The sequence below is a fragment of the Epinephelus fuscoguttatus genome, linkage group LG20 (assembly GCF_011397635.1).
Source record: "Epinephelus fuscoguttatus linkage group LG20, E.fuscoguttatus.final_Chr_v1".
Classification (NCBI taxonomy): domain Eukaryota; kingdom Metazoa; phylum Chordata; class Actinopteri; order Perciformes; family Serranidae; genus Epinephelus; species Epinephelus fuscoguttatus.
In genome coordinates this window covers 16701682-16728634 of record NC_064771.1, presented here as the reverse complement: position 1 = coordinate 16728634, position 26953 = coordinate 16701682, and the positions used below count along the sequence as shown (strand labels likewise).

At 40.9% G+C, this 26953-nt stretch overlaps 1 protein-coding gene across 2 annotated transcripts; it reads left to right on the top strand.

The window, feature by feature from the left end:
* Positions 1 to 362: 362 nt before the first annotated feature.
* wdr90 (WD repeat domain 90) lies at positions 363 to 26307 on the top strand. Of its 2 annotated transcripts, none has more exons than XM_049564233.1 (43): positions 363 to 649; positions 787 to 878; positions 1678 to 1854; positions 2606 to 2744; positions 2888 to 3058; positions 3512 to 3638; positions 4476 to 4543; positions 4952 to 5064; positions 5233 to 5448; positions 5620 to 5682; positions 5765 to 5833; positions 5945 to 6055; positions 7577 to 7722; positions 7862 to 7919; positions 8064 to 8182; positions 8665 to 8823; positions 8958 to 9088; positions 9190 to 9306; positions 9638 to 9873; positions 10433 to 10569; positions 12198 to 12328; positions 12525 to 12655; positions 12918 to 13079; positions 13350 to 13478; positions 14858 to 14991; positions 15093 to 15133; positions 15240 to 15365; positions 16292 to 16450; positions 16552 to 16634; positions 16732 to 16834; positions 17020 to 17141; positions 18816 to 18972; positions 19120 to 19310; positions 19397 to 19565; positions 19795 to 19918; positions 20800 to 20971; positions 22043 to 22165; positions 22397 to 22565; positions 23241 to 23371; positions 24594 to 24737; positions 24926 to 25042; positions 25606 to 25690; positions 25812 to 26307. In XM_049564233.1, exons 1-43 carry the CDS (start codon positions 637 to 639, stop codon positions 25967 to 25969), a joined length of 5523 nt encoding a protein of 1840 aa, XP_049420190.1. In that variant the 5' UTR covers positions 363 to 636; the 3' UTR covers positions 25970 to 26307. The 2 variants fall into 2 exon arrangements, with proteins under 2 accessions (XP_049420190.1, XP_049420189.1); XM_049564232.1 differs by having other exon boundaries at positions 784 to 878.
* The last annotated feature ends 646 nt before the right edge of the window (positions 26308 to 26953 follow it).

The window sequence follows — 26953 nt, the reverse complement described above, 5'->3', positions numbered from 1 at the left end:
GAAAGTAGACTGTGGAGTGATCACCTATATTACTTGATATGACTGGTGGGTGGAATAAACAAAGGCGAGTAAATAAGAGCAGTACTGTACTCAACAGAAACTTGCAACTAAACAAAAAAGGTTGTAAATTCCAAATTGTTAAATTAATCCACACTAGTGTTATATGTAGTGTCTTCTTATCAACATATACAGGGTGATAATGTATGGAGTTTTGGCTGTCGTACTCCAAAATGCCAGTTTTTATTCTGTATTACTGTTTGCTCTGTGAACTTCATTACCCAGAAGCACCAGGGAAAGCAACGCGCCAACGTCATGAGCGTCGTGCGTGTCGTTGGCAACGGCGGAGGCTGGAGCGGGAAGGATATAACCGCTGCTGCAAATGTTTGGTGTCAAATCAAAACCGTTGTTTACGCGGTACGTGGAAGAACTGGAAGAGCCCTCGCACCTCATAATGATGTGAAACTAAATGTTTTATCGTTTTAGTTTGTGGGAAATGGACAAGGGACATTTCCGGTCACTTTAAGCTGTGTGTTTGCTAGCTAAATGTACACTAGCTGCTCGAGTTTTGGTTTTGACAAGTTGTAGCAAGACTGAGACACCAACAGGTGGATTTCCCATTGGCGATATTCACTATCAATGGCCTCCAAAGGTAAAATTAACTTCAAAGTTTTTAATTAAAGTCGCTAGGTATGAATACATCAAGTTATGCAGCAATGACTGCGTAACATGGAAGCTGTAACGTTATGTTATAACTGACTGTCACTGAACCCTGTTTTGACTTAGCAGGTTGGCAGCATCCTTACGTCAACATATTCAGACATGTCCGAGTTGAGGACTGGAAGAGGTCGGCAAAAGAGGGGGATGTGTCAACATACATGGTAACTTTGCTGCACACTGTAGTAGTGATATTGAACGTTATACTTGACCCCCGAATCATCTATTGAATATCAAACAGTAGGCTTGAATGGTGGCTGTAAAACGTTGTGAGTTTGTCCGAAGTATTGTCATTTACAAAGGATTTCAATAACCAGTTTTCATGTTGCAAAGCCTCCATGACTTGACTATTGCAGCAGCATGCTGTACAGCAAATCCACCAACACCCTCAACAAAATACAGTACATCCAAAACTCAGCTGCTGCTCACCCATTCATGCCCCAGAGACCACATCACCTGACTACTTCAAAACTTCCACTTGCTCCCCATTCAACAAAGAATCCAGTTCAAAATTCTCCTTATCACCTACAAAACCCCACACAGCCTGGCCCCTTACTACCTCAGTGACCTCCTGTGCAGACGTACACCCACCTGCAGCCTCAGCGTCCTCACCCATCTGCCACCCAGTCCAGGTCAGGGCCTTCTATAGTGCTGACCTCTCCCTCTCTAACTCTCGTCCCTAACACCTCAGACATTCTTCTTCGCTCCTCTCTTTTAAAAAAGCCCCCAAAACCCATCTGTTAGTCCCACCCCTTTACTTTTCATTCATGTAGTTACCATATAAAGTGCTTTTGAGTGCCCTTTAAAGTGCCACACAATTATTACAATTATTACACTAAAAGCTTTTGAATACAATCCTGTAGCACACAAGATGATTGATTTTGTGTGGAGCCTCTGTTTTACCAACAAGTATTCAGACCAAAGTTGATTTATTTTATGTCTACCTTCCCTGAAATCCTACAGGACAAGAGACTGAAGTGTTCAGTGTTCAGGATCAGGGGTCCTATTCCTGCCAACAGCTACATCCTGATACCCAAACACAGCAGCCAGTCTCTGGGGCTGACCGGTCGCTACTTCTACCTTCTCTTCCGGCCCAGCCCTGACAAATACTTTGTGGTCCACCTGGATGTTTCTGTGGAGGTATCTGACTTGATTTTATTCAGTGATCCTGAGCACGTGTATGAGTGATGATATGAAGTGTATTGTTCAGGTGACTCATTCATAAAATGCTTTTTTGCTTTCTTTATGATTGACATTTCATAGTGTGCTTTTTTCCCCCTTATGTCACTGTGTTTTAGTTGGGACTTTATCTGTTACCCAGTTTAGAAGTATGCACTTTCTTACACAGAATACGAATTTCATTTTGTATTGATCAGTAATGGAGCTATGTGGTGTCCCAGAAAGCATGCACGTTGGACCACTTTCTAGATTAATGGCTAAAATTTTATTAAATTCCTGCCTTCTAATATTCCAAAATGTCTGTATTTTTCTGCAAGACCACAGGCAGTGGGTGAAACTACCCATCTGTATTTTGCACTTGAGGCATAGAGGAGAGTAAAACATGCCTTATTAATGTGTTGTCCTTTCAATCTAATTAAAATTTAGAAGTGGGAACAAGCACTCTTCATGTTCTCACATTAAATACCATCTAATTGTGTGAAACATGTTCAGCTTCCTCTTTTTGGGTTTCTTTGTTCTTATTTGAATCCAGTTTTTTTGAGTCAGATTCAGCATATCATACTGTATCGTGTGATCATCTCAGGCAGTGGGAGATATATGTACTGTAGATGTTGGCATTTTAGAACTGTCCGAATTAAAACACTAGCTACTTGCTTAGTTTTGAAGATCTCATTGATTAAAATGGATTCTCTTTCTGTGATGTGATGTGTAGGAGGGCCAGGTGGTCCGTATCTCTTTTTCCAATAAGTTCAAAGAGTTCAAGTCCACAGCTACTTGGCTTCAGTTCCCTTTCCTGTGTGGAGCTGCAAAGGATTCAGTCTATGAAAGCACAGCCAAATCCGCAAGACATGGTAAAACATATGTTCACATAATGGAATCATACTTATAAAGATATGAGCCATTGTTCATATGCATTTGTTTTGATAGGTTGCTGTCATTTTGTATATAATGTCTTACATATCTTACTGCAATACTTAATCTTTATGTGCTCCAGGTTTGGTGGGTCCAGCCCCCACTTCAGTGCGTTGGACCTGTTTGATGTTGGACCTGCAGTACACACTCTCTGTCTACCTCAACTGCTGCTACAGACAAATAAAGAGCATTAAACTTTGTGCCAACATGGCAGTGAAAAACTTGTTTACCAGCGATCTGCTGCTAGATCCAGGTGAGATCTAGATATCTAGAGATAGATATTATATATGCACATTTTGTTTTTATATATGAATATCACCCCTGGTTTTCACAGAGTTTGAGGTGACATTAGGATAATAAAGAAATGCCATGTACTCTTCTTGTTTTCTTCTTCAAAGGGCATGTTGATATAGAGAGATTGTCCAAAGTACTTTTCACTGAAAAAATATATTTCATTAAACCCACTTCATATGCAAAGCACTCAATGCAAAAATCAAAACTCTACCTATATGAGCTACATTGAATAGTAACAAAATTTTGAGAGCACTTCAAATCCTGTTAGTAGGAAAAACATTTCCGTCACATATGTATCATTTAGTGTAAGACCGCATCCTCAGATTTCTGAATTAATTGCATAGTGTCCTCTAAGTGCATGCATGATGTCTTTACCTCCCTTACTAACTCGTGCAATTGTCTCTTTGAACAGGAATTTCTTTCAGTGAAGCCAAGTTGATGGGTCTGGCTTCTTCTCAGGGAACAGGTCCCATGCCCAGAGAAATGTCGTTTCCTGTGCCCAAGGGTGGTTCCTGGCATGACCTTTATGATTATATAAGGTTCGGTAACTGCCAAATGCTAAATCTACCCTGAACTAATTTTTATCATTTCTGGGGCCGTAATGTTTGGTAGTGTTTTATTGTTTGTATCCTCATTTGGGTGACGAGTGAGAACTTAATGTAACAGCACCATTGATGGTTGTTTCAGTGCACCTTTACCAGAGAGTCAGAGATTTATTTTTTCTTTTCATATAACAGAGAGACTATCAGTAGTGATCTATGACTATCAGAGTTATTTGCTTAAAACACCAGAGGGCTGTACCATGAAGTGAAATTAATGGCTTAGTGAGGTATGTTTGAGCTTGTTTGGAGTGTTTTCTGGTCATTTGCCCAAGGTGGCTCTAAAAGAAGACATCTGTAAAACCACAGGTAGCATTACATTAATAGTTCACTATATTATTAATCAATATTACTTTATTTGAATAATAAATAATAAAATTTGAAGAGTGTTGATTTTTACTGTAATAATTTCTTAATATTCTTCATAGGCAGAAGCAGGCGGCATTCGATCGATCCATTTTGTGCGGTAGAGGAGTCAAATGACCTGTTCAACGGTCTCTTTTATGGGACAGTACACAGACTTCTAGGCAGAAAACCTGTGTTAACATAGAGAGTTGATACATTTGTGGCGTCTGTTATCTCTGACTCAGGTTCTAGGCTTTGTCAAGCCAACTAAGGCGAGAAAAGCCTGACTGTTGAACATGCTTTGTGGTACGCCCCTGAGTTGTACAGAATAAGATCTGCAGGCTATTATGCTATTAATTTAAAAAGCTACAGTTACCTGCTTTTGTCACAGTGTACTGCGATGCAGGTCCTCATCTTGTCCTACTCTAACAGGTTTCCCTCAGAGGGAACAAAGTTACCCTTTGACTCCATTCAAAAAGGCGATTCCAGGCCTGAGGCTGGTAAGTCATGCTCCTCATCATTCTCATTATACAGTATTTAAAGCTTTTACTGCTTTTGCATGCTGTACTCTTTGGGTCTGACTTGTATATATTTTTTTTCCCCTTCAAACTGTCAAAGAAATACAAAATGTATTTTTTTTTCCCCACATGTTTTTACAAGAAATTTGAGATACTTTTTTTTACTTTGCTCTGTACCAGAAAATAATTTCTTCCTGTAGGATATCTTTTGTTCAGCTCTCATTTGTGAAATTGTTTTCATTATTTATTAATCTAAATGAGAGAGGGCCATTTGAGTTTAAAATAAATACATAGACAAATACATGGGATCAGAGGTGTTCTGGCAAAACCCATTTTCTCTAAGAGGAATGCATGGCAGATGTCTGACTTTAATATTCTTTTCTCTCCCAGGTTGTGCTTCTAACCAAAGAATCCCTATTAGAGAGGAGTCTCGCTGTGTCAGCCTCAGCAAACCAGTACAGGACCGTGTGTCCCTCATCCAGCAGATCACCACTCCGAAATCAGTAAGACTTGAGCCCCTTTAAATAAAGTCTCTGTAATCCCAGTCAGCTTGAACTTTGTGAAAATATGGCAGATGGTTGAGCTCAAGCCTTTGAAATGCAAATATAGTTTTCTCTGAGGCTGCTATTTATTTGTTCTGTCTTCACAGTTTTCTCCTTCTGTCTCCTCAGCTCCCGAGGAATCGAACCCCTATGGTGACCAACATACCAGAGCTGGGCGTAGTTTCCACTCACCAGAACGATGACTGGCTTCTCCAAAATGATGAGCAGTATCAGCAGGAGTCAGCATGCTCCAGTTCACAGCAGTATACCGATGCGGGGGGAGTTCATGTGCACGTTTATCCTGAGGACGGCTTCTGCAAACATGGGGAGGAGAGTGAAGAGGAGGTAAAGTTTTATATTGATGAGACTGTACATTCAACCAAACTTAAAAGCTGAAGATAACCTTTTATTTACCACATCCCTCTCTCTTTTAACACCATGTTCAGTACAGTGCATGTCTTTTTGTACAGTTTTGTGGCAGCACTGGAAACACTGTTGATCTCGTTATATTTCCAGATTGTTTGCACTCTAGATCCACATCCTGTCCATCTGTCATCGTCCAAAGAAACCAGGCAGCAGGTAAGAGATGGGGAGAGGGAAATGAAACCAGCTGCTGTGACATTATGTGTTTGAGCTCATTAAAAGTGTTCGACTTTTTCAGATGCTGCTTCCAGACCCGATTCTCAGGCTCAACCGAATCATCGGCTTTGGAGGAGCCACTACTAAATGTGTATGCTTTATTGATCTTTAATGCTTATTTTTAGATTTTCAAGGTCAGATATGAATTAAATCAAAGGTCAAACAAATGGAGGCCTAACAGCAGTACTTTCTAACACTGTAGGCCCTGTGGACCAAATCGGGGGACGCAGTGGTCTATCCGTGTCATGCAGTTATCGTCTCTATGAAGATATCCTCTAACCAGCAGAGATTTTTTATTGGCCACACTGATAAGGTAAATGAGCTGAGATGTGCTGTGCTATTTTTGATGGAGAATCATTCTCGATCTGTCGGATAGCACAGCTGATTCTGGCAGCGTCCTAACAAGGTACTTTGATGATTCACTTAACTCCTGCAGTGAGATTCTGTAAAGAGGGATTGTGCTCATTACTGGGCTGTACAGTGCATGTGCTACGCAAAAATTGGTCTGTGCAGTGAATGAAATTACTGTGGTAACATCAATGTGATCCAGCTTTGTGCTGTGTGTGTATGCAAAAGAGCCGCTTGGTTGTCAATGAATCAGTCAATTTTATTTATAAAGCCCAATATCACAAATCACAATTTGCCTCACAGGGCTTTACAGCATACAACATCCCTCTGTCCTTTGGACCTTTGCAGCGGATAAGGAAAAACTCCCCCCAAAAAACCCTTTAACGGGGGAAAAAAACGGTAGAACCCTCAGGAAGAGCAACTGGGGAGGGATCCCTTTTCCAGGACGGACAGACGTACAATAGATGATGTACAGAACAGATCGACATAATAAATTAACAGTAATCTGTATGCAGGGCTGGGTGATAAATCGATTTTATCGATTAATTCAAATTTGTAGTTTAGGCTTATTTGTTTTAATGAAAATCGAGTTTCTATTTAAAATCCGCGCGCGCATCATAGCCGAACTCCGCCGTGCGAGACACAGAGAGCAGAGGAGGATTTTAGACGCGCATCGTGTAGGGACATAAATGACATGCCGTTGTGTAAATAAGATAAATAAGTGTTACCAACGCCAAGCTGGCAGTCCCCCGAACCATAGTAAAGGGACCTCCGAAGACCATTAGCTCCTTTAGCTTGTGTTAGCTCATTGTGGCAACAACACATAAACAACGGGACTCTGGCTCCTGATCTACTTTTGGAGATTTTAGGGACCACGAGTAACCCTGCATTCTCAGAGCGCAGTGTTCTGGTGGGATAATATGGCACTATGAGCTCTCTAAGATATGACAGAGCCTTACCATTTAGAGCTTTATAAGTTAACTGTAGGATTTTAAATTCAATTCTGGATTTTACAAGGAGCCAGTGCAGAGAGACATGGGAAGGTTGTAACACGTTATGTCACAGCATCTACAACACACTCAATGTGTGTGTTAGAGCACTCAAATTTTTACAATAAGTACCCTTGTTAATCCACTACAAATAGCGCTGTTCTCCAACTATATCACAGAATTAATTGATTATTGTCTACTCTTACTTGTGTACTACACATAAAGCCTGTATCCTGGTAAGAAAGGGGAAATACTATATTTTTAACACTAAGTGAAAACTTTTAAGGTTTTTATAACACCTGAATTTAAGAGGTGCTTCAGCCCACTCACCACCCCTACTTCCCACACCCATGCTATGTGCCAAGATAATAAGAATATCCTCAAGATATTTAAAACAATGTCTGAATTTTTTCATACCTATGTGCAAAAAAAGTTAAACCGCCCTGCATTGCCTAAACTACATTTTTCCAATATGTGTCCATGTGTTTTCTCTTTAGGTATCTGCCCTGGCTTTTAATGGCAACACAACGCTGCTGGCCTCCGCACAAACTGGCAACCACAGTGTAGTTCGAGTGTGGAACTACCACAAAGGAAACTGTCTGGCCATGTTTAGGATTCATGCTCATTCATTGTCCTCGCTTAGGTAACCAACTACATACACTGCATACATACACTTGTGCACACACAACTATCTTAAGATAAGCTTTTATACCCCATACAACAAGGTGTATTGTTATGTTGAACACTGCTCACTCTTTTTTGTTCTCTTTCCCTTTTTGAAGCTTCTCATACGGCGGTGGTGTTCTCTGTGGAGTGGGTAAAGACAGCCACAGTAAAACCGTAAGTGCCACAAATGCAAATTTTCCCACATGAAAATGAAAGGGCTTAGTTTTCTAATGTGTATAAAGGTAATTATGAGCTGCATGAGCTGAATCTGTAGAGAGAGACTGTGGTGACTTACAACTGTCTGTGTTTTTTTCATAGATGGTGGTGGTGTGGAACACTCTGAATGTTACTAAAGGTGGAGAGGTGACCGTCTTAGCCAAAGCACACACAGATGTTGACATCCACACCATGAAAATTGCCTTCTTTGATGATACAAGGTACCCTCTATTCTCTGTGTTTGTATTTTTGGTTGTATATGGTGTTGTGTCTGCATGTTTGGTTGAGATGACTTGAACCGATCTCAAAGATTGATAGTGGGCCTGATAAAGGCATTTTTTAACTGATCGGGATTGGTTATATAGAGTTAAATGGAGCCCAGTCCAGTCCTTTCTTTATCTTCAGCTGTCACTCAGGTGTTTTTACTTCGTAATCTTCATGCACAGCAATGCAAAGAGTGCTCCTGTATTCCATGTATACTGTTTCATGTCATGTTAGAGGTCTGCAGCAAATAATTCATTTTCACACTCTGATTTCGATCTATTCGCTCACACACTTCCTGTGTCAGGTGTCTCAAGTGCAGAAAGGTGTAGAAGGATGTGGTGAGAGTGTGGGAAAGGTAAAAAGTTCTAGCCACAGGAGTAGAAAAGACATGTGCCCACTCTTGAGAACATGCTTTAATCGGCAAGTGTGCTTGTTTCAGGATGGTGTCATGTGGTCGTGACAATATTCGCCTGTGGCGAGTGAGAAATGGGACGCTGCGATCCTGTCCAGTCAACCTGGGTGAATATCACTCACTTGACTTCACTGATGTGGCCTTTGAGGAGGGAAACTTCAACCAGCACCTTGATGATCGAACACTGTGAGTGAGCAAACCAGTGGTGGAAACCATCCAAGTTTACATGAAGTTGATATAGGTTTGACTCTAATCAGAATTAGATTAGAGCATTTATATTAAAAGATGACTATTTTAACTCTCTGACTGTCCTCCCATAGATTTGCCAGCAGTCGGAGTGGCTACATCTTTGAGATCGACTACAGCAGAGTTACTATTAGAAATGTCAGGAGGCTGTTGCCTGCACAGCAGCAGCATGCAAACCGCAGGGAGAAATGGACTTTCAACACAGGTGTGTTATTGGTTTCAAGTGGGGGTTGGGTGGATGGAAAAAAAACTTTGTGAAGAGCCTGTAAAGACATCGCTGTTGTGTTGTGTTTGTGTGTGTCCCAGGTCCAGGCATTGCCATCAACAGCATCAGTGTGTCCTCGTCTTTTTGTGCCACGGGCTCTGAAGATGGCTTCCTGCGACTCTGGCCCCTTGATTTTTCTGCCGTCTTCTTGGAGGCTGGTAGGCATAGCTCAGTGGGATGTAACATAGTATTTTACCTGCAGCCAGCAAACAGTAGGTGACAGTTCCCACTCCACAGGCAGCGATATAATCTTTAGTTTATGTATGTTTAGATTGTCATTTTCTAGTTTGCGGGGGGTTGTTTGTCGGGTTTCATCTGTTGTGATTGACAGTGCCTATAAACTTCCAGCAAATTGGAAGTAAGGAGTTTCCCACCATGTTTGAACCATTAATATGAGATGTGTGTGAGCACTCTTACATCCTCACACAGACTAAAGAATCTGTTTGGAGAAACTCATACACGTGTTTTTTTGTTGGTTTTTTTTTCCAGAGCATGAGGGACCTGTGAGTCTGGCGTCAGTCTCATCAGACAGCCTTCAGGTCCTTGCAGCCACCTCTACTGGTAACCTAGGCTTCCTCGATGTGAGCAGCCGTGGTTACAACACACTGATGAGGTCTCATACAGACACTGTGCTGTGCTTCAGTGTGGATGGCATCCGTCGGCATCTCACAACAGCCTCTTCTGACGGCACAGTGCGCATTTGGAACATGGATTCCCTGCATCAGGTCACTCAACAACACGTTTTTGGTTTTCAGCAACTTTTTCTTCACCTCCTCATAATAATCATACTGTATTTTTTGAAGTCATTTAATATATATTCACCATATCTTTCAATGTGTTGCACCAGACAAAAAAATGAAGGGAAAAAAAAAGTATGTGGCTTTTTGTCAGTTGGCCTTTCTCTGTTGATGCCAAGACATTCAAGGCTCTGTTTTTGTTCTCTGTCAGACTGTTTTGTGCTTTAGAAAAAGAAGAGATGGTTGCTTCAGTCATCTGTGTTTGTTGGCAAAACTGAGCATCAAACTCCCCATTTTGAAGAATTTTGAAAATGTTATGTATTTGACTTTGCACTCCCATCTCCACAACAACAAACTTAACCACAAAGCAAACTATTTGGACTTGTTTAAGAGACTTTGAATAACAAAAAAGTATTTCTTTTTTTTTTCTACTGATGTGAAGGCACTCCTCTAATGAGTGTAACTTTAAACTAAAGAAAATGGCACTGTCGGTTTACAGTTGGCTTATTTGATCTTTAACTAAATGTCTGTTGTCTCCTGTTCTTAGTTGTATGATTTTGTGTCAGAGGACAGCCCCTGCTCAGTGACCTTCCATCCCAGCGAGCAGGTCTTCTCTTGTGGCTTCAGCACCGGCATCGTCAGAGTCTTTGACATCTCCAGTGCCAAACTGCTGGCTGAACACAAGTACGTCTAAAATAAGGTGGAAGCTCGAGCTCCAGCAGTGATTGCAGTTCTTTATTTTGTATACTTGCGTGGGCACAATAATGATATGCTATTATATGAAGTGTCAAGTAATGTCAAAATACTGGAAAGTTCAGCTAGATACAGTTCTTGCCAGCTTGGCCAGTCTCAGCTGCAGGCCAGCTGTTAGAAGCACAATATAGTGAGTATGATTACTATTGGATAACTATTGCAACAACATATCATCAATAGGGTAAAACTAACCTGTCTAACGACGGTCTAAACCCAGCTCACGTTCCCTGTTAGTGGGTGAGCAATCCAGTGCTTGGTGAATTCTGCTTCACAATGACAGGAAGAGCTGACATCGAAGCTTGCTGCACCCATCATTGCTGTGCCCTTGACACATTTTAATGTAATACTCTGCTCTGGTTCAAACTCAAGTCTTAGTAACTCCTCTACATTAAGGAGGAGAGACAGATGATCTGAATAGCTATAGGCCTGTCTTCAAACTCACATGTCTAGCAAAAGTGTTGGAATCTTTTGTAAACGAACAGCTCTATACTTTCTTGCCTGCAAATACTATTTTATGTCCCTGTCAGTCTGGGTTTAGAGCTCGCCACAGCACCATTACAGCAGCGAATGTGGTTGTAAATTATGTAGTTTCTGCTCTTGATCATAGAAAATACTGTGCAGCTTTGTTTCTAGATTTATCAAAGGCTTTTGACACTGTTAATCACAGGCTACTTCTGGATAAATTGGCCTTTAATGGGTTTGATGATGCATTTTTAGTGGGTTTTTTTTAAGATTAAAAATGGTGTGCCACAAGGTTCAATAATAGGCCCACTGTTGTTCCGTACATACATGATATCTGTGCCTAAGTAGAAAAAGTCAAAGCACATTTTTATGCAGATGATAGTTATTTGTGCTGTGTGCAGAAATCCTTGAAAAATCTCAGATTTTTAGTTTTACATGGGTCTAAGACTAAATTTATGCTATTTATAATGTCAAGGAAGTGTGATTGTGATGCCTACCACATCCATTCCTAAATGGGGCCCAAATTGAACACATTACAGAATACAAATATCTGGGTGTCTGGCTAGATGACAAGCTTTCATTTAAAACAAGTGCTCAAGCTCACAAAGAAGGTATTATACTAGGTGCACTGTACAGCATTCTGTCATGCTTCACTTTAGAAAACGGAGTGACAATTGTTCAGTTAACTATAATGTCAGTCTTGGATTATGGTGATATTTTGTATATGCACGCAGGCCTATCCACTCTGAAATCATTGACATGTTGCGACACCTATTCACCTATTCAAAGTTCTACAATAAATCATCAAATGACTGGAAGAAATAGTAGTACTGTACTACTACTTTGGCATTGATGGTAAGGACACACATTCACAGTTGTAATTTGATATAGCTAAAACATGCAGTTTTGACTGCACGTTCAGATAAAAAAATTCTCATCTGGTTTGATGCACTAAACCTTGTGTGTCTTGTGTGTGTTTGTTTAAGTGCATTTTAACATGCCTTTTGTGTGTGTCCACCAAGAGAATACTGACTGCTTTTGTGCTCTTGTTTATTTTTGTGTTTGTTTGTATTTACATATACATATGTGTATTATAGGCAGCACAGAAGTGAAGTGGTGGGTCTTGCTTTTTCTCCGGACGGGGAGTTCATGTACAGTGCTGACTCTCAAGGCTCTCTGGCACTGTACAATGCCTCCGAGGAAGACCACAACATGATCAGAGTTGTGTGTATGTATACTCTGGCACAAACCACTGCACAAACACACCTTGAGTTAATCTCAGTCCATCCTATGTTACACTTATCAGAAATAAGAACTTCAAAAGTTGAGATAGTGAATTACTCAATAGCTTATCATTTTAAGCATATCAGGCAGCCACATTCAACATCTACGTTATTTGATTTGCTCTGTCCTTGACTGGCTAGGTAATGTGGTGGCCCGTGGCACCGAGCACGCTCCAGATGCTCTCAAAGTGAGCAGTGACAGCCGCTGCCTGGCTTTTATCGGTCCCTCAGAGTACATTGTCACTGTCGCTGACTCACAGTCTCTGGATGAGGTATCTTACACACTGTCACCTTTCAGTATAATTTGTCATATTGCTAACGTGAATTAAAATCAGATTTAAGAAAACTGTTATGAAGTAGTAGTGAGGCAGCATCACCCCTTCCCCAGAACCATACAGAAGATGTACCCAAGGTTTATCTATATGTGCATAATATTCACATTCCAGGAAGATAATATTTTCATCATAACACCTGAGCTTATGTCTTATTGTATGTTCTTGCATGTCCACACTGACCCACTCCATCTCTGTCTAGCTGCTTCATGTAGATGTGAGTATTTTGGACGTACAAAGCACCCGTCTTGATTCTGCACTGAGGATCTGCTTCTCTCCAGCCTCCACGGAACACCTGTTGGTCGCCACATCTGCTAACAAGATCCTCTGGGTTAGCACCAAGACGGGCCGTCTGCTCAGAGAGGTACCAATACTGATCTTTAACACATTAGCCCGACCATGTTAGGTCCTCAAGATCAACAAATGGCTTGCTAAGGGGGTCTAAGATTGAGCATTTACTTGAGATGTAGAAAGAAAAGTAAAGAGGTGTCATTACAAATGTAGCAAATGTGTCTGTAATTTGAGTTTTGATGCAATATGTACAGTTTGTCTTCACACAGTCATCTTATTACTATTCTTATTCACCCATATGGTGGAGTGTGTGTTTCTGACTGGATTTCTGTCCTCCTGACAGGTGTCTAAGGTCGACAAACACCAGTGCTCGTCCCTGGCTGTGAGTGAAGACAGTCGATTTATGCTGACGGCAGGACACAATGCTGTGAAAGTGTGGGATTATAACATGCAGCTCGACATCAACTCACAGGTAGTCAACAGTTGATACCTTTTAGAATGAGTACTGTCGACTGGAATATAATCTTTTCTCTTCGGATGAATATTTGATAAAGTCTCTGCCGCTGCTTTATTTACTTTACAAGTGAGACAAATAAGCATCTAGTGAACACGGTCATTAACCTTTTCCTTCTGAATCACCTTTTTCTACACAACACATTTCCTCCAAAAAACACAGTTTCTTCTGAAAACACTGTAAGAGCTACAAAGCACACAAATAGATAAAATTAGCTCTTGCTTATATATGTGTACATAATCCATAAATACCACAGCAAATACATATCTACATTATCAACCTTTAAACACAAAGGAAGGTCAGTATCACAGTGAGGTTACCATTATTCAATTAAGCCCGCAGCTATTGTAAGCATGACTGCTGCGTCAGCAATACATTTCAGTTTAAACACTTGTTTACTGTCGAATCAATTAAAACGCACATCACCACACAGAGATCATAAAACATTAAATGACACTGTACCTTGTTCCCATTCCAGCCAGGTGCTTAGCTATATAAGAAGCAAGAGCTTGATATTGCAGAGCAAAGTTGCTTGTCTTCCCTCCTTTGCTCTCAAACTTTTCTGCTTTAATATCCTGTTTCGGCTAGGAGAGGGCGTCAAAATAAAAGCCCTGTTGGATCAAAGAAAAAAGGGGACAGGAAGTAATTTTTATCTTAGCTTCAACCCTTTTTACAAACCTTAATTTACCTTTTACCTTACCAATTTTAAGTCATTTACACTCTCTCTTAATACTTGCTTTAATCATTCTTTGGTTCACTGCTGCTGACCAATAAAGGTGATGCTGTCGTTGTCATGTTATAGCCTTGTTTCATAAAGGCAATTAAAGAAATAACAGAATGTAACTTTTAACTATGCCTTTAATGTCAGTTTTTCCCCGTCAAAAAAAGGTATTTAATATCAATATGTTTCAAAATATTGTATCTACATTGTATATTGTAAATATTGTAAACTTAGAAATTCCAGTATCAATAATAGTCTGCTTTAAAGTTCAAAATCCAATTCAGTTATTCAGGTCTTGAGTTAACTTCAGTTAACACAGAAAAACAGCAAATGTTAACATCTGAGAAGCTGAAACAAAAAGATTTTTGTAATTTTTCCTTGGAAACACTACAACGTTCACTCGATAATCAGAATTGTTGTCAATTCATGTTCTGTAGATCGTCTAATTAATCATTCACCTCACCATATACTGTTGAACATGTACATCTTGCGGTGCACTTGTGTGGTAAACAGTTTATTCATCACTAAAGCATGTTGTCTTCATTGATTTTAGCTTCAGGACTATCAGTGGCTCATATTGTGTCAGCAGAGTCTGAAACGTGTTTCTCTGTACCAGATGTTCATAGGCCACAGTCAGCCGATCCGCCAGGTGAGCTTCACCCCTGACCAACTGGGCGTAGTCTCAGTGGGGGATGCCATATTCATTTGGGACTTCCTGGCACATCCTGTCGACTCTTTGACTGATAGCCGGTAATAATCTTTGTTACATGTTTGAATCTTGGTGTTAATGTGTGTGTTTGATTCTATAAGATTTATTAGTAAAATGTCACACACTCTCTCCTCACACACAGTTCACCTCTCAGAGTAAGCTACATCTCAGCTCCTAAATCAGGTAACTTAATTTAGAATATTTATTTTACAATAATAAAAGATCAACCTGATTCACATGGTCCCACCTATTACAAATAAATTGGTACTGTTGTGTTTTCATGCAACAGTTCAACCAGAAGCTGAAGCGAGTGGAGTTCAGTTGTCCAATGGGATGCCCCGACAGACAGCGCCCCTCCCCTCGTCACCGCCACCACAACTTAACATCAGCACCCTTGACCAAGTCGACCAAGGGGGTGAGTTCTCTTTCTTTGTTTCTAAAATTACCCACCAGTACATTCTATCTACATTTAACTGTATGAATAGCTGTCAAAATGCACACGCGTAGCTGATGTCCATATAGTTTCAGTGGCTAAAAATTCAGCTACATTGAGTAGATTTACATCTATTCAGTAGAAAACTTAGAATCTTGAATTAGCAGTGAGTCAGGTGTTATTACTGTTGGAAACTTTTCCACCAATTCCTTAATATGTCATCAACAGCTCTTTTTTCAAATGTCAGCGTGCATTAGCGAAACTGCTCTGACTGTTCTGTCGTGACTGACATTTTTGAAGCGTTCCAGATTTGGAAAACGCCTCTCCCTCTGGATTTACTGTGATGCGTAATTGACTAGTCCATTCATGAATTTGTAGACTTCAGATAATTGCAAGGTATTGACACAGTTGTAGTTTTGAGCAGTGCAGGAAAGAGAAATGCATTTCTAATTCGCATTCATGCTCCTTCACCGTTCAGTGTAAATTGCCACCCTCCTGCTGGAAGCCAACTTACCATTCAGTTAGATTATTATTGAACTGAAGGAGGCAAAGCTTTCTCCACAGGATTTTTTATTGATATTTTAAGACTATTCAGGAGTGCACTTTTACTAAAATATAAGTAATAGCCTTTAAATTGTGGCCTTGTTTATTTCATTTGCGCATACAGGGATATATAGTTTCTATTTAAAGGAGAACCACAATGATATTTTAAAAGTGATTGGCATCAGTGGTTTACCAAGAAATATCCCGGCTCTCAGCAATGAATGTCAAGTTTTTTAGTAGCTGCTTAGTGACACGAAGATTCATGCACAATGGCCATAACAGAGGTGTTCAATGGATGGAGAGATTTGATGATTGACTTTATTGTCACCCTCAGTCATATTTTCCCTTGTGTTTCCCCTTGGCAGGTTTGGGCTCCTTGTCGATTTGTGATGGCACCCCAACCATCACAACCGCTGCCGTCCCAGCCCCTGGTTCAGGTCTTTCCCCTAACTCCATACCTGCTTCCTCTTTCCTCAAAGTCACAGAGTTGCTCAACACATCTTCCCTGAATACAAATCACATAGGTGCTGGAAACTGCCCCACTGCATTGTCCTGCATTAACAGTTTACTGAGTTTCTGCTTCTGCTTCTATTAACTGCTTCTGTCTGCTCTTTTTGTCATTTAGGTGAATTAAAAGGGAGGATGCCAGTACGTCCTGATTGTTACAGACACTTTATACCACGTTTCAAGACCTCCACTCTTGATCAGGTAAAGAACTCTTTGTATAATGACTACAATGACTAACTGCAGTCACCGGGTGTATTAGTTTGTTTTCTGTCCAGTTTTAATGTTGTCTCCGACGCAGGGTGCTGTGGCTCCCCAACCAGGCAAAGAGGGCATGAAGCTGAAGGCAATGATTGGCTACAATGGCAATGGGCGTGGAAACATGGTGTGGAGCCCTGACCAAGGTTATTATAGTACACAGAAAGCAAAATAAAAACTGTGTGGAAATATTATTTGGGAAAACTTAAAGTATAATTATTGTCTGTCAAATCCAAGTGCTTAGTGTGTAGTATGTATACAGAAAAATTCTCAAATTTAAAAGTCATAACTTGACTTTTTCAGCCTATCCAACAATTGGTTTCTGTTGCAGGTTTGTTTGCATACTCGTGTGGCTGTGTGGTGGTGGTGGAGTACCTTCATACAGGAAGTCAGAGGCACTTGCAGGGTCACACCGAGGAGATCTCCTGTCTGGCAGTCACAAATGATGCACAGGTACTTTTCATAGTTCTGGACTTCGCAGTTTATAACAGTGATTTTGTGGTGTATCGATAGCAATAATGACAGAGCTCATGTTACTGTCCACTCAGGTCTCTTGGGTACTCCTCCTGGTGTCTTTTTAAATAGTGTCGGTACAGCTGGTCATGTTGCTAAAGGTAGTAGAGTATTAAACTGTTGAGAGAGGATTTGCATCAGCCAGCAGTGTGTTGGGGGGGGTGGACAAAGTACTGCTCAAGATTTTTCTGGGACACATTCTTCTTTTTTGTGCTGTTTGGTTTACTTCTAAAAGTCTAGTCTCAAGTTTGACATTTTTGTTACTCTGACAACAGCTGTTGTGCTAAACGCACTCCGAAAGTTAGTGTCTGTAAACCTAGCCAAAGTCTATTCCTCTGAGAAAGAAACTGATGGAAAAGAAGATCATATTCAGACACATATACGGCTGTCAACATCTTTGCACAGGTATGAGAATTTTGTGAAATGCTTCTGACATTTGTGAAAATTTACTCATTCCATACATAACTGTTTAAGCAATATAGGGATACTCGGTGGTCTTGTCTCAACATGCGCCACTCTCAAGAAAACATACAGTATATAATATCTACTGTGGATACTTGGTGCCACGAGGAAAGCAGCAAAATTTACTCAACCAGCCTCAGCTGTTCAGCTCAGCAGGGAACAAAATTTGGTATATCAGCGAGTTGGTTGGTCACTGCAGGGGATCACTAATGGGTTCACATCAGGCAAGAGACACAGAGGGAAACTAACATCCTTGAGTCTGTTCTCACCAGGAGACCAGAGACAGGGATGTCTTGTCAGGACTTGAACTGGCTTTCACACTTCATTGTACTGCTTGGTTGGTCAGTGTTGTGTGAGCTCTTTGTGTTCAGCACTTGTCTAAGTGGGGAGTCAGCACTCAGTCTTACCTTCAAACAGAAGCTGGCTCCAAGTGAGGCTCTGAAAACACTTTTAATGCGTTGAATAAGTGGCAGTCAACACAGAGGATTGTAAACGGCCAGAGGAAAATCACAAGGCTGCTTCATAAAAGTATTAAAGCAGCTGGTTCCATTTAAATGAATGTCCTTGCCTAACAAAGAGGGTTGAAGTAATTTTTTTAGTCTAATCAAAAACTATTAGATCAGATGTCTGCGAATCATCTTTCAGAAAAATTCAGATCCAACAGTCTTGAGGCCTAAGAAATCCAGGATTATGAAGCAGGCTATTTTCTGATGTTCAACATGCATCCTGTTAGCTCCGTGTCATATGGTGTCAGAAGGCTTTTCTCATGTCTACGTTTGTACATCCTTGATTCTTTTAATCGCGTCTTAGTTCCTCTCACTCAAGATGCAAGCGGAGGAGGCAAGGGAGAAGCACAAGGAGAGAGGAGATGAGTTAACTGGCATTTAACAAAATGTGACATCCGTGCTTCGGAGTCATCAATTTAAAGTGGCATCCATTAAATATGATGTGTGGCACAGCTGACTTAACGGGTGCTGAAAAGACTTCCGCAAAGGACACACACATCCCTCAAGTTGGCGTGCTGAGATCAATATTTAGGTCACAGGCAGGAGGATGGAGAATGGAGGAGACAAGGAGGCACAAAACAGACAAATGAGGAAAGCCCATAGCTTAACATGAAGGTGCTCTGTGTCTTTGTCACTTCCTGTCCAGACAGTGGCATCAGCAGCTGTTGGCAGTAATGGTAGCAGAAGCCTCATCTGCATTTGGGATGTCCAGAATGGAACTTGCTGTAATACCATCTCCTACCACAGAGGGGCGGTGCAGAGTCTTGCTTTCTCCAGGGATGATCGCTTCTTTCTCTCTGCTGGTCAGTAAAATGTGAATTGGATTGCATCCATTTGTCGTGAGTGTTTCAACTTGATGTGCTGCACCACTTGACATGGTTGATTAAAATACAGAAAATGTCTCCACTGCGGCCAATCAAATGACTCTGATTCTTGCCATACCACTGTAGGAGACTTCTCAGCTCCAGAGGTGGCTCTGTGGAGCACTAAGACCTTCCAGCTGCTGTCCAGTGTGAGTGTGTCAGGGCCGATCCACGACATGGCCTTCAGCCCCTCCGCAGCCAGCCAGCTGGCCTGTGTGGGCAGCCAAGGGGTTTACTTCTGTCTCCTCCACACGCATGGCTCCGATGTAGACCTCAAGGTAAGTGACCACCAAAAAACACAGATGTTTCGGATGTATTTGCTTTGTACATACAGTAAAGATTAACCACTCATTGACACTTGTAGGTCCAGAGGGTGAGAGCACCAGCAGAGGTGGGTGATGTGGAGCTGACGGCTCTGTGCTACCACATGGACTCGTTTCTGTTCACCGCCACCAATCGAGGACACGTTTGCGTCTGGGACGTAAACACACAGCGATGCTTCATGACCTGGGAAGCTGATGAGGGAGAGATAGGTACAAATGGAATGTATTCTAACCATCTAATTTGGACAACAATATTTTTTTAAGCTGAATACTCTTAATAATTTTGATGGGAAAAAACACACAACACCATTATCGTCTGCTATTTTTTATTTCACAAAGTTGCCTAAAACATTGCTGTCATTTTGAGTCATGTGGTTTAAATGTATTCCAGTCCTGGGTTTCTACAACCTGTAACAGAATTGATGGTGTCTTGGTGTAGGAGTTCTGCTGTGTCGAGGGAACCGTCTGTTGACTGGCAGCAACACCCGCTGGTTGCGACTGTGGGAGGTAGAAGCCGTACAGGGCGTGAAGCCTCAGGAAAATGTCTGCAATGGGGAAGACAGGTCTGTAGCTCATTCTCTACTAACTTTGCATCTTATGAAGGCAGCAGTTCCTTTTATTCCATTATCTTATGATGAATACATACATAAGTTTACTCAGAGAACCATGGTGGCATGCCTGTGTTGTTTCATTTTAGTTTCTATAAGATTCTGCAAAAGGGCAAGAACTAAGTCTAATTTTTTTTCCTGTGTGATTGTGGGTATTTTTTTACATCAAGAGACTTGTTAAAAAGTGTAGTTGTACACCCCCCATGAGTCTCATTAAAAGTAAAGAGCTAGAAATGGGTAAAACATAAAAACTAATTTAAATTAAGAATATTAGATAACATAAAGTCTATCTTTTTCCACTTGAATGATACTGGCTGAGGTGCTTTCCTGAATGTAGTTGGGCTTTTCTAAGTCAGTTTGCCCATCTCCTTCTAGCAGTGTGCTCTCTGTTCCTTTACTTCCTTTCTTCTGCCATAGGTCTCACTCCTCATTCCTGCTTCAATTAAATGCCTTACACACCTACACCTGTGTGAGTGGTGGGGCATTCTGGGAGATGTAGTGTCTGCCACAGCAGCCATTTATTGATGTGGCTGATGATTCTATATGGGAATGTAGCACCTCTCTACTACACGCCCATATGGATACTGTATACAAATGTGTGGTAATGGTTTAATGTCGTTTGATGGCGCTTTTTCACTTTTGCTAGACCTGACTTGTAGACTTTTTTTGGCAGTAAGCTCTCCTTCATGCATATAAAGCAGACAAATTAGAAGAATTGTTTGTTACAATGTATTGTGTGAAACAGATAATAAGTAAGAATGTGGTCACAATTCATCCTCAAGCAGTCATGTCTAGATTTAAGTTAATGACCTCATTGTTTTTGGTGTTTCCTTCAGAGCAACCATGGTGGCGTTGGAGCAGGAGATAATGCTGGATGGGACGACTGTCAGTGCAGCATTTGATAACACAATGGACATGGGCATTGTGGGCACCACAGCAGGAACCCTCTGGTACATCAACTGGTCCGACAACAGCAGCATCCGGCTGGTCAGCGGGCACAAAACCAAGGTACCAGTGTGAGCCTCTGGATATGAAAAATAACCATATGCACATCATGAGCTGGAGCATACAGCTTATAACTGTCATCTCCACTATAACACACTGTGGAAACCCCTGCTGAAACTTATTACTGAGACATCATGAATGTAATTACTTAACATCTGCTTGTCCCACTAATCTGAGAGTCCAAATGTCTGCTGTGAGAATCTGTATTAATGACCTGTCAATCACACATCAAAGGTGATCCCTGGGGAAGAGGAGTATTTCATATTACAGAGTGTTTGAACCAGGATATATAAAGATGATAAAATCAAAGTAAGGAGGCAGCAGGGAAGCAATTAAGAGTTATTGATGACATTTCAATGAACTGATGGCAAGGCCACCAGCACAATTAACACATATTAATTGCAATTGTTTTTTACTTCAAGCTTTCAGTCGGTGTACGTCAGGAAAACTAAAATAACTCCTCAGCTCTTGAAAGGATTGAAAACACAGAGTTGCTTTGATACGAGGAAAACACTGGTTTTACTACTTAATTGGCTTCTTTATCAAACTTAAAGGCCATTTCAGATCAAAGAATTGGTTTTTGCTGTTAGGACTACCCAGATTGTGGACAGCCCTGCTGGAGGAATGTAGACTTGCTAATTATTTTTTACAAAATGTCATTATAGCCTCACTTTAGTTTAGATTCTTAATTATACTTAATTATTTTAATTTATGCAAACAGCAATTTTGCTGTATCATTACTAGCCTATCATTACTTGTAATGATACTGATGAAATAGGCTGTCGACCGTAAACGGTTTCCTTTTTGTGTTTTATTCATTTACCTGTCAGCTTTTTTGGTGAGTCAACATTAATAATTATGATGATTATTTCTGATGATGTCTAATTAAAAAAGCATTGCTCACTGATTTGGGCAAGGGGTGATATTTACAAAAACAAAAGAAAAGAAGTATGATTTTAAGTGCAGCAGGAGAGAGTAGCAACCTCACAAAAATGGCCAGACAAGAAGGATGAAATTTCCATGATGTGACTTCTCAGGATGTTCATTCTCTGTGTACTGCTATGTGCTGTCCAGGTCAATGATGTGGTGTTCAGCTCTGATGAGAGATATTTTGCCACCTGCAGCGAGGACGGCAGCGTGAGGGTGTGGTCAGCCCCCAGCAACGAACTGGTGGTGCAGTTCCAGGTGCTCAACCAGGTGAGTGAATACACCTCTTAATGAATAGGTGGGTCAGGTCAAGTATAAACTAAAGGACTTGTGATCCTTTCTCTAACTGACACCTCGGCCGAACATCTTAGACTTCTGTTTATTTGTCAGGAAAGTCAGCAAAAATTGGGGGATTTTACAATTTACACAAATAGAGTAACTTGTACAACTTCTGATTTGATTGCAACGTCATACGCCCTCCGGTTTTTCTCTGTGGGTCAGGCCTGTGGCTGTGTGTGCTGGAGCACCTCTTCCAGTATTGAGAGCGCATGTGTGGCTGCAGGATACAGCGACGGGACCTTGAGGATTTTCCGGCTTTCTTCCTCAGAGATGGAGATGAAGCTGCATCCCCATCAAGTGGCTGTCACTGCCATCCAGTACTCTGCTAACGGTGAGAGGGGATAGCAGTGTCAAAAACCTCCATCTTCTGAAGTTACCACAGAAATAGAGTGAGAGTAAAATGGACATTCACGTTCAAATCAACAAAGCGTTATGGTCAGAGTGGCATTGTTATGTGTACTGTTGCCATTGCAGCCATTGTAGCAGGCTAACTTTCGTATAAATAAACCAACACTTTACAGCCTCACTGACCTGTGTTGTCACCGTAACAACTAACAACAACTGCCATTTTCTATTGAATTGGTCAAATGAACGTGGCAAACAGTCCAATGTTCTTTCTGTTCATTGAATTTCTATTGAATTTACAATAAGTGCACTAATTGCATTGTTTAATGAAAAAAATGTAACTGTGTTTTTGTGCCCCCTTGCTTTGCCCCAGTTTTCCCTGTCTCAGTCTGTATCTTTTAGTGTTTGTGTCATGCCTTTTAACATCCTTCAGAGAAGAGCTATAAATGTGTGTTACTGTTATAGCGGTCAAACACTAAAAGGACAATGTATAAATGATCAAAGGACAGGTCAGTGCAGATTTGAGCAGTCAGGGGGTGAACTTCCCTTCGAATTCAAAGACCTATGATGAAGCTCATGTGCTTGCAGTTACTTTAATGTTATATCAAAGTTGCTTTGTTTCATCTAGTTTGCCCGTGTGACTCTTTTTGGCCCCCTACAGGTCATGTGATCCTTTCAGCAGGGAAGAATGGTCTGGTAGCCGTCAGCAGCCCGGTGAATGGAGCGACTGTGCGTGTCATCAAGGACCACAAAGGAGCACAGATTACCACCATCCAGTGTGTGAATGAACAGGTCAGCTCACTGAGTCAGACCAAGGAGTGAGGGTTTAACAGAGCTTCAAAATAAATGTGTCGTATTTGATGAAACTGTCACTATATTCTGACAGAAGCACATGAGACAGCTAAACAGTACACTAAAATATGTTTCTGAAAACATCTGAGGTGAGAAATAGGCATTGCACAACAAAATCATGGGTCATATTTGATCAGCACTGCCTGGTTTGACAGTTTGAAAGCAGATCACGAGCAGTGATTGACGTGATTTGACAGCTGTGTTTGAGACTCCCTGACTCCAGGGAGGCCATTAGAAGCGCTACAAGGCAATAGCGTAGGTAGAGGAGTATGATTGTTTTTTTTTTCACAGATTATGCATCTTAGTGCTGTGTTATGAAATATAAAAGTTACCAACAGAACTTAACATTACAGCACATTAGAAACAGTGAGAGAGGTTAAAGTAGCCCCCGATGAGCTTCATTTACAGTGATTACAGTGACAGTAATGATTCTGACAGTGCACTGCTGAGGCATTTCTGCAACATCACATACTTATTAATCAAACACCTTTTACTCTGTGTTATTTCTCCCTGGAGCTTGATTCTCCATGAAGTTTAAATTTCCCTCTTGAATTTACTTGAAACTGATATTTCTGCAGGCGCAAACAACACGAATCATTTCTGTTTGCCTGAAGCTTTGTTACATAGAAAGACTTTCCCAAAATTGCAACTTTAAACTCGTAAATGAACTATTTTTATACTGTATAATCAGGATTAATCAGTAATAGAAAATAGAAACTCTGACATTTAATTATCTGTAAATGTCATCAGTCATTAGTCTAGAAAATGTAGATTTTTGTTTCAAGTGCCATTAGTTCATTTAGAGACTGCGTACAGCCTTAAAAAACCACATGGAATTTATTTCAAATGTTTATTGATAATTTAGTGAATATTCGGCAGAATAATAAAACAGTAGTTAGTCTGTCTATTTCAGAGGCATTGGATACATTTCATGAATTTATCCTAAAATGAAACACATATTATAGGAAATGAAATACAAGTGCTCTCGACAGGTTATCTGCCTTCCTCTTATCCATGTTCCCTCATCTGCTCTCTCCATCTACAGTGTGCCAGGTTATAGAAATGAGTGCTCTCTGAAATTCCTACTTTGGTTGTGACATTTTCTGACATTTTTTTTTTTCATCAGCACGTATCTGAAGCAGTTTCATCTTCTAATCCTCAGTGTAAGAATTTCGGACTGGAAGGAAACGAGATGTGGTTGGCGGCCAGTGCCGACAGACGCGTCAGTGTGTGGGCTGCCGATTGGCTGAAGGACAAATGTGATCTGCTTGACTGGCTGACATTTCCTGCTCCGGCCTATTTTGGGGTACCGTCTGTATTTTAAGTAGTAGTTCATGGTAATGGATAGAGATGACACTCTAAATGTTGAGTGCTGCTGCATATCTCTTTTTAAGGCTCATGGATACTCAGTCTCTGCATACTTATTATTTTTAGCCCTTTTTGGAAATCTCTACTAAGCTCAGTTCATGTTTGTCTGTCATGCATGTGTTATAGGATGACAGCCCACCTCCCAGCTTGGCTGCCTTTTGCCCCACAGACCCCGGCCTGGTGGTCTACACTGGCTACGGAGTAGAGAAAGAGCTGTCCTTCTACAGCCTGGCCAAAAAGCAGGTACTGTAGCTCCCCCTGCTTCACTCCTCTAACACTGTGTTGTGATTTTCCCAGTACTAGACTTTGGTGCTTTGTATTTTTTGAGACGTACATACTTCCCTGACATTTCACAGTGTCAAAAAAAAAAGCTGTGGTGCTGATGATAGAAGCTACTGACAGCCATACAAGCGGGACACCTCAATTCACAGAGTTATATGTGAAGATATCATTTTCCCCCACTTTTACTCTCTGCCATTGCTGGCCTGCTGTTTAGTAGCTCTGCAACATTATCCCCACATCTTCTTCCCAAGCTCAGCTGCTTGTTCCACAGTACAGACTGACCTCTGGTGGCGAGTGCACTACAACACATCGCCTCAATACAGTATCTCCACATCAGTTTAATAGAAAGAGGAGCGTCTGTGTTTTTGACAGATTGAAAATCAAATTGTGAAGATTTCTAATTAACCTGATGTACCTTAATAACTTAATACCACCCAAGCATAACCCGTGCAAGGCAGATGTTGCTGACAGGATTCACAAATATGTGTGTAATCTCATACAATATGTTTTTTTCCTATCTACAGATAATAAAAAAGATTGCCCTGCCTGACTGGGCCACATGCTTCAGCCTCTCCTGTAAGAACCAGCTCATAGCTGTGGGATCGAAAGGTAAACTCAGAGCTTATTTTTCATCATGCATCCATATATGGCTCCAATAAAGATATTAGATTCCAGTAGTGGTACTTTAGAGTATAATTAACTTCTCCCTCTATGTCTAATCTCTTATCAGAGCGAGTGATGAAATTGATTGAGTCAACGAGCGGCAAGTTCCAGGACTTCCTGCAGCACAGCGACTCACTGCAGACGTGCCATTTCTCTCCCTCAGGGACTCTTCTTTTTACTGTAGCTTATAATGAGATCCTGCTGTGGGAGGTGCAGGGCCTCTGAGGGCCTTAGATCTGTTTTTACACACACATACCCAGCTTTCACTGTTACTTTATACGATTTTATTGATCTGTATTTATTTTTTATGAATCAAATATTTGTAGGGAAATAGCCATAATTTGTGGAGGGTTGCGTACGGTTTGCCACGTTGGAGTTTTTTCATGTATAGTTTTAAAATCCATTTTTGTAGCAGGAATTGTTTTACATGTTCAATCACTTCTAATGTTTGACTATTTATTTTACTTTTTTAAATGTGAATTAGAACGTGTATGAATACTGATGAGTGATAACCAGTTGCTGTCATTACCTGCCATTTTTCACTGGTAGCTGCTTTGGGATTAGATGAGTTTGAAATAAAAGGCAGCATGTAAAATAACACTGGTATAAGATGACTCCAACTTTGCAAGGATGGTGCACACACACACACACACACACACACACACACACACACACACACAAAATGAGAGCAAAGACCTTTGTACTTATGCATGTCTTTCCACCAGAATGGTGGAGGACAGGTACACTGTTGAGAATATTTTGCATGAATCTTCTCCAGTTTCTATTTTTGTTAAAGGACACTGACAAAAGTTCCTTACTGTCACAAGGACTTGAATTCTGGCTTCCCAATTTGAATGACAGTCTCCCTTATTACTGGTTCTGTATGACTCTTCTGTCAGAGGTTGTCTTCAGTAGAAATGCTGCCTGCATACTGTAGGTGCCTCCTCCTTCACTGCTCTGTTCTTGTAGGAAATATCATACAAACCAGTCTAAGGAGATTAGGAGCATTTAATCGAATACAAAAACCAGCTGGAAGTAGAAAATAAGGCTGACACAGGCAGATTCAATGGTGACACAGAGAGGGTAATTATTTGTAATTAATATTCCATTTGATACTGAAATGTGAGCAAAGCTGGTCAACAAACTGACTGATAAACAACAGCTGTCCTTGTTGAAAGCTCAAATTATCCACGTTTCTTCTCCTGTTTG